This window comes from Arachis hypogaea, chromosome 4 (assembly GCF_003086295.3).
Source record: "Arachis hypogaea cultivar Tifrunner chromosome 4, arahy.Tifrunner.gnm2.J5K5, whole genome shotgun sequence".
Classification (NCBI taxonomy): Eukaryota; Viridiplantae; Streptophyta; class Magnoliopsida; order Fabales; family Fabaceae; genus Arachis; species Arachis hypogaea.
In genome coordinates, this window is record NC_092039.1 from 27,486,274 (window position 1) to 27,493,751 (window position 7,478).

The 7,478-nt window shown below is 29.4% G+C and overlaps 1 protein-coding gene across 11 annotated transcripts; it reads right to left on the minus strand.

The window, feature by feature from the left end:
* Nucleotides 1–1,826: 1,826 nt before the first annotated feature.
* LOC140184304 (kinesin-like protein KIN-5C) lies at nt 1,827–6,158 on the minus strand. Of its 11 annotated transcripts, none has more exons than XM_072234667.1 (12): nt 5,841–6,158; nt 5,293–5,592; nt 5,038–5,147; nt 4,796–4,897; nt 4,585–4,716; nt 3,841–4,505; nt 3,626–3,683; nt 3,432–3,532; nt 3,275–3,348; nt 3,039–3,213; nt 2,746–2,860; nt 1,827–2,113 (listed from the first exon to the last, which is right to left on the minus strand). In XM_072234667.1, the coding sequence occupies exons 2-4, from the start codon at nt 5,448–5,450 to the stop codon at nt 4,875–4,877; spliced, it is 291 nt and encodes a 96-aa protein (XP_072090768.1). In that variant the 5' UTR covers nt 5,451–5,592; nt 5,841–6,158; the 3' UTR covers nt 1,827–2,113; nt 2,746–2,860; nt 3,039–3,213; nt 3,275–3,348; nt 3,432–3,532; nt 3,626–3,683; nt 3,841–4,505; nt 4,585–4,716; nt 4,796–4,874. The 11 variants fall into 11 exon arrangements, with proteins under 11 accessions (XP_072090768.1, XP_072090774.1, XP_072090772.1 ...); XM_072234673.1 differs by having other exon boundaries at nt 1,846–2,093; nt 3,039–3,348; nt 3,841–3,916; nt 4,416–4,505; XM_072234671.1 differs by having other exon boundaries at nt 1,846–2,113; nt 3,039–3,348; nt 3,841–3,916; nt 4,416–4,505.
* Nucleotides 6,159–7,478: the final 1,320 nt, after the last annotated feature.

Genomic DNA, 7,478 nt, shown 5'->3' on the forward strand with positions numbered 1-7,478 from the left:
ATCTTATCCTATTCGATTTTATTCATAGAAAAATAAAAAATTTTTAAGTAAATATAAAATTTAACCACTTCAAATTTTATACATATCAATAAAATAAAAAATAAAAAATTAAATTAAAATTAAAATTAAAAATAATAAAATTTTAAAGAAATCTAATATAAAATTATAAATAATATGATTATCAATTAAATGAGTGGTTATTTTAAATTTTTATAAGAAAAAAATTATAAATTCAATACTCACTTTTTTTATTATATACATAATTATACTCTGAATACATAATTATATTCTAAATCCATACCCTATTCTATCCATAAATAAATTTATAGTATATCTTATTTTTTTATTCGTAATAAATTAAATAAACAACCTTATCCAAACAAATGAGTCCGAATTAAGTATCTATAAATAAGGTATAGATTATCAACCCTAAAAAATTAGCGCCAATCTTTAATTTTGGCTCAAGAAGTATGAGATATAAATATGGATATAAATGATGTTGTATGCAAGTCAAAGCTCCGTGTGAATATATAGTAGTGTAGTGTACAGAAGTGACATTTTAAGTGATTGGGAATATATAATATTAGTATTTTGTGAGGAACTTATCATCATAAAGCTTGACAAATAAGTAGGAAAAGAAGTGTATGAAACAATGCGAAGATGATTCGAATAACTACACTATTAGTAATGTCTATAGACTATAACCATGTGATATTGTGACAGCATAAAAGATAATGCGTACTCGTAGGTAGACATGCGTGGAGTAAATTTAAAGAAGAAAAAAAAATTAAATTATTCCTTAAAAATGTTGAAGTACAAGTGCTTTCTTTAGTCTTTTTAATTTTAATAATATCATTGTAATTCGTAAAAGTCAAGAATACTAATATATGTTCCATTCGTAAAAGTTAAGAATACTAATATATGTTCCTGGCCCTGCATAAGATAATACATAACAATATATGAAACTTTTTATTAAAAAAAATTAAATAAAAAATATATAATAAGTTAATAATTATTACTATAAATATTTACAAAGTTACAATTAAAAATAAAAATTTAACGGTTTTTAATTTAATTTTAAAAATATTAAAATAATTAATATTTATCTCAACTAATTTAAATTGATTAAGTGATTATATTACTCATCAATTTAAGTATGTATCAAAGTTCAAATTTCATCTTTTTTGTATAATAACCTATTAATTAGTAGTAGATTCTTAAATGAAATTTTAATTCCCAGTAGATTAGTTTTTGTATTATGTAAAAAAAATAGTTACAACTAAAAAATTGCTTAATACAGATAGATTTACAGACAGATTTGGTTTATATTACAGACAAACTTTTGTTACCGATGAAATTACCAATGGATTTTGTCCTTCTGTAAAAGCCTCGTCGGAAATTATTTACCGACGGATTTTTTTCCGTCGAAAAATTACCGACGAATTTTTACCAGTTACCGACGGATTTTTCCTCTGTAAATTCTCCATCCATTTCCCTTAGGCGTCGAACTTTCCGACGAATTTTTCGTTTGTAATTACAGACAGATTTTTCGACGAATTTTTCGTCTATAATTACAGACAGATTTTTCAAAAGATTTTTCATCGGTAATTAGAGCCTTGGAAAACCACTCCAAATTCTGAATACAGACAGAAAATCCGTCTGTAAATCTGTCTGTAAGATAAAATAGAATTTTTTTTAGATTTTTTAACTACAAAATAAACCTGTTTCCATACAAAATAAATATAAATTTAATAAATACAAATTTTTATCTAATTTGTATTTGACTATTTATAATATTTCAAAAAAATAAACAAATTCATCGTATTATCAAACTAAAAGAAAAGTACTATAAACAAGCAAGTCAATATAATTCAAAATATAAACAAAATGTATTAATACATCAACTATAATCTTCAGTGTATTGTTCAACCGTACTAAATTTATCAACTATAATTCATAACATTGTATTATATGAAAAAAATTACAATATGCAAATCTCTACAAGCCAATCAACTAGTAACCGGAGCATGCTTTGAGTAATGTCGTGTTGCTTTATATCTCTTAATGCAATTGGAAAAGTGCTACACTTCTTGCTTGAAAATATTTCAAAGTACTGCATGTCAGTAAAAGTATATAACAGTGAAAAATACATGAAAAAATGTCAATAGCGAAAGTTATTCACTTTGTTATGGCACAAAAAACTCATTACTCAACATCCTAATGAAAATTATGTCAATTGAATGCATAAGGACTAACCATGATAAGTACAATATGAAAATATTTCAATAAATAATTTATTAACTCTCAAAAAGAAAAGACCAAACAAATAAGTTTTATGAAAAGAAAAGGCCAATAAGAACACTTGTTCGGTCTTTTCCAGCTCTGTGAGGTAAACATAAATGTAGCATTAATATAAAGAACAAGCCAATCTAATTGGTTCTTAGTTATATATTAACCTGAATTGCAGCAGAAGCAGGTCCAAATCATTTTTAATAATTTTGGAAGAAGGACAACAAAGTGATCAAAGAAAGTGTTTGGTTAATTTTTATGTTACAATAATGCTGTCAAATGGCAACTCAGTTTCTGCAACTCAGCTTCTGCCAACTAGTCAATACTCAATGAATTCATGGCCATGGATCCACTCTTGCCTATATAGACTTAGTTTAGATTATATCAAACTGAAGGCAATTACAGCATAAAAAATATAAACAAACTATTAACATTGACCATTAATGCATTACTTACAACTTTCCTTATCTTCAGTGCATCTAAAGATCCCAATCGTCCAAGGTTCATCTGTCAGAGGCGAATAGCTTTTGGGTAGTGGCTGTCTACATTCAGGGAACTTGCGAACAACCAACTACACAATACCGAAAATCCATGACCAAAATATATATCTACATATTAGCAAACACACTTAAAGCGCCCAAAGAAACACCAACACAAGTTCTCAAACAGTTTCTTGTAGAAAATTTGAAATCTGACTTAATGAACCTCAATAACGTAACAGAAAATTGGGAATATTACATAGAACTTACATTTAAATAAAAAAATAGAGAGAATCTCTTATAGTAGTTTTACAGTGTAATGATCAGCTCCTCCATACAGAAGATGCTTCCAAATCAAAATCTTCACCAAGGGTGAAGCGGGTTGTGCTTTCTGCTATGCAAGCGTAAGAACCATCTGCTTGCTTAAGCATCACCTGCCAAGGACCTGAACAACAAACCATGAAGTAACAATCTAGTGCACCAGTTATATACTAAGATCAAAATACCATATAGCCATATCTGGATACTGGCGGAACACTACTCCATTGTAAGTGACAATATAAGGTGCTATTGCAACTGTCTTAAAAACATAAAAAGAAAACAATCAATACCAATTATTTGATAAAATGATCAGGTAAAAACAATTCAATAAAGAAGAGGCACCTTTGAATACTCTTATTCTAATGTAGAATACCGGAGTAAATTGTGAAAGGAAGCGGTAATGTAAATCTTTGGGAAGGAAGCCCAAAAGGCCTAAATCGGCACTGTAAATTCAATACTAACTCTGTCAAAAATAATTATATTAAAACTAAGAATTTAAGCACAGCAACATGTATGTATATATAAAGAGAATATACCGTCGTGTGTCTAGTTCAAGATTAAATAGAAGTGTTGTGTAGACACGGCAAATTTTTCCTACAAAATTCAAGAGATAACAATATATAAAATACATTAAAGTAACTACCACCAAAATGAAACGAGTCAGAAATATAACCTGTTCAATAACTAATAATTCAATCTTTCATGAGTTTTCTATCTTGCTAGTAAAGTATTGATTAAGTTTAAAGCATACCTTATCAAACACAAGCTTATCAAACAAAGGTGCTGCTTTGTATTGTGGAAGACCCTTCTCTAGATTTCTCAACTTGCTGTTGTTAGAGTCAAGATTAGTTAACATATGAATTGGTAATTAAAACTGTCAAAGAGATTAATTAGTGATAAAAAATACTAGTTATATACATAATAAAACAATGGTAGTTTGGAATATATATATTAACTAGTGATAAAACATACTAGTTATATACATAATGAAACAATGTGGCATGAACAGTTTGAATATGGTGGGAGGTATGAAAGATGCTAAAAGAGATCGAGGCAATTTAGGCACCATAGTAAAAGGCATCATAGAACTCACCTTATTTATTACCTCACTAATTTGTACTTTTTTAAATCCTGTGAAAACACGAGGGAATTATTGATCGATCTTACGATTTATAAAACTTTACAATTCCTAAATTGCTATGTATATGCCTATTTAAAAAAGTACAAATTAGTGAGGTAAATAATACTTTACAATTCCTAAGTTGTTATGTATATGCCTATATCCTTTTTATTAGGGGGAGGATTTTTAAATACAAACAACGTAACCAAAATAATGGCCTTGTTCCATTAGCATTAGTGGGATCATCGAATTTGGGTTTGGCCGAGTGACCAAAGAGCTGTATCTTTAACCGGGGCCTGAAATATCATATTCCAACTGGTTATTATTATTTATAAAGCATAATTGGAAATTGGTGACATGCATAAAAATGCTTACAGGTGTTTTCATGGATGGGAAGATATTCTAGAAGCGTAATGTCTCATCCCCTGCACCAGTGACTATTGTTTGACCATCAGGAGACATTGCAAGGTAAAGCACTCTCATGCTGTGGCCAGTTAGAGTTGAAACCTAATATTCAAATTCAATATTTCTTCATATCACATTCTTTTTATTACTTGAAATTCTCACTGCCATAATAAATTATTACCATTGGTAGTGATGGATATTTCCACACCATGATCTAATTCTGAGAGTATCCATGAGTGCTTACTATCTCATTCACGTTTTTACTCCAAGCAAGGTTCCAAACCTAGTCAAACATTGTTATTGTTATTATTATAGAATTGTACGTTATTCATTCATGTCTCAATACACAGCTTAAGAAAGAAATCTGGCTTCCAGTGTCAACAATGCAACCAATTTTGCTATGCAATGAAACCATACACTTACCGTCAAACTGTTCAAAGAGATCCTTACTGTTCTTTGCCACATCTTCCTCTGCTGCAACACGAGCAGAATTGATCTCCATGTCATGTTGCTCATTTCTATTAGAAGCATCACTGTACACAAGTGATTGATATTGCATCAGTTGATCACAAAAGTATTAGTTTAAGAGCGGATTACGACTGAATGAAGCACATTTTCAATAAGCATGGGCATTACTGACAGTTATTCTCAGTTTCTTACAATCAATTCACTAGATACCTGATTAGTGACACTGCTGTAGAAATATGTTTGGACTCTTTCTCATTTATAGCCTCATGAGTCCTCTTAATATGCTCTAAAGCTGATCCAGTAGTACTTACACTATAGTATAAAACATTTTTCACATACCATAGATAAAACCAACTAAATTTCTGCATCTAATATGCATTGTTCCACCAAATTCATGGAGCTTAGCAAGAAGAGCATTGGCGTAGAGGGAAATTGCAGTTGCAAGAATCAATAGACAACGGTTTCTTAATCAGATGCTGTGCTGCAGATTTGACTTGATATTCAACAACGCTGTCAATCAACAATTATATAATAACATTACACACTAGTATCACATGAATCACATGAATCACACAAAATATTGCATTTAGGTCAAAAAAGCTTCCGATTGCAGAAAAAATTCATCAAAATCAGAGTAAACCGATAGATTCACAAAGCACAAAAGCAGAGTATGATAAACCTAGCTAAAACTGGCGCAAAAAAATTGAGCCCTAAGGTTTATCACGAAGAACAGAATCACAAAATTAGGATATATATACCTGAAATTCGAGATGGTTACGAGAAGAACCGAGACAGCGAGTTGTTGAGATTAGATGGAAGAGGCGCCAGAGGGAGCAAATGCGATGAGAGTGGCGGCGGAGAGAGCTCTGCGATGATGGGAGTAGACGCGATGAGAGCGGCGACAGAGGGAGCTCGTGTGACGCAAGGGATGACAGAGAGAGATCGTGCGATGCCAGTGACGGCGGAACCGGCAGCGGCAGAAGTAGCTCGTGCGATAGAGAGAATAAGCAATTGTACGACGGAGAGAGGAAGAAGCACATAAAGGTAGGTAGGAGTTGGCAGCTGTGTTTATTTGTGAATGAATCTTGGCAGAGAGGGGATATATTAGGTCAAAGTTAAAATTTTCAGACGAAAAATTTTAAATTACAGACAGATTTTTCGTCTGTAATAATTTAATAAAATGCAGCGTTTTGTCTATTTAATTACAGACAGATTTTTTGTCTGTAATTATTTCTCACGGAAAAAAATTAATTTTACCGACAGAATTATTGATTGATTCTGTTTTCCGTCTGTAATTTATGCTAATTCATTTTTTTTGTTTTTCGACAAAAAAATTCCTCTGAAATTCCGTCTGTATTTCCGTGGGATAAAATCCGTCAGAAATATCCGTCTGTAATAACTAATTTTCTAGTAGTGAGTACTTGTCTTTAAAATTTGTCGAATTAAAAAATAAAATAAAAAATAGCATTTATTTTTAAAGTAGATAGATTTTTCATCAATAGTAATACTTATAGAAATTTGTCTTTGTTAAAATTTACTTAGGATAATTTCATTTGTTGGCATCATTATCATGTTGATTCTTGAAATCAAAACAATATAATCAACGTTGTTACCTGTTAAAACTTCACATTTTATAATATGATTTCTAAGCTTCCAAATTTATAGACTTATTATGCTATCACAAAAACTATTAGATTGATTAATATTCTTTGATAATATTATTGAAACACCATTGTTGAGAATTAGTTTGTATGAAGAGCTGAAAACCATAACAACTTTTGTTATTCAATAATTTATTCTATTAAAAAATAAATTATTATCCCTTATATTGGTAATTATATATTTTTTAAATTTTTACATTATTTTATTTAGCAATAATTATCATTAAAAAAGCAAATGATTATAGATGTACAAAGTAATTTTTATTTTAAAATTGATTCTGATTTATGAGATAAAATTAAAAATAATTTTTTATTCTTATCAAATTTAAGGATAAATTACCCTTTTAAATTGTTTGGTTGCCAATATTATCCAATTGTCTATTTTGATTTTTGTTTTGAAATTGTTCTTATAAATTGTGTTTGTTTTTATGAATAGAACACGTAGACATAAATAATAAATATCTAAAAAGTGTTTGGATAAAAAATATTCAATGTCTCTAAAATAGTTTTCTTTATTTTTATATCCACTTTTAAATGAAGAACAATAATTTTAGGAAGATGGATACGAACTTTTAATAAATTTTTTTTGTCCATAGATAATTATCCTTTTTTAAAACCTTAATTTAAACTTCTTCAATAAAAATGAGGTATTCAGAAAATACAGCGAGATACTCTCTTCTCTCATGCTTTTTTTCTATGTTTGTGTTTTTTGTTTTTTTTTAATTGGGGTAGAAA

Bases quoted from the DNA above. Each gene is read 5' to 3' on its own strand.
- LOC140184304 (XM_072234667.1), bottom strand. From the start codon at position 5,450: ATGCAGAAATTTAGTTGGTTTTATCTATGGTATGTGAAAAATGTTTTA. The intron at 5,148-5,292 runs GTATCTAGTGAA...ACTTGTGTACAG, and splicing joins ACAGCAGTGTCACTAATCAG to TGATGCTTCTAATAGAAATG. The intron at 4,898-5,037 runs GTAAGTGTATGG...ATGTTTGACTAG, and splicing joins TCTCTTTGAACAGTTTGACG to GTTTGGAACCTTGCTTGGAG.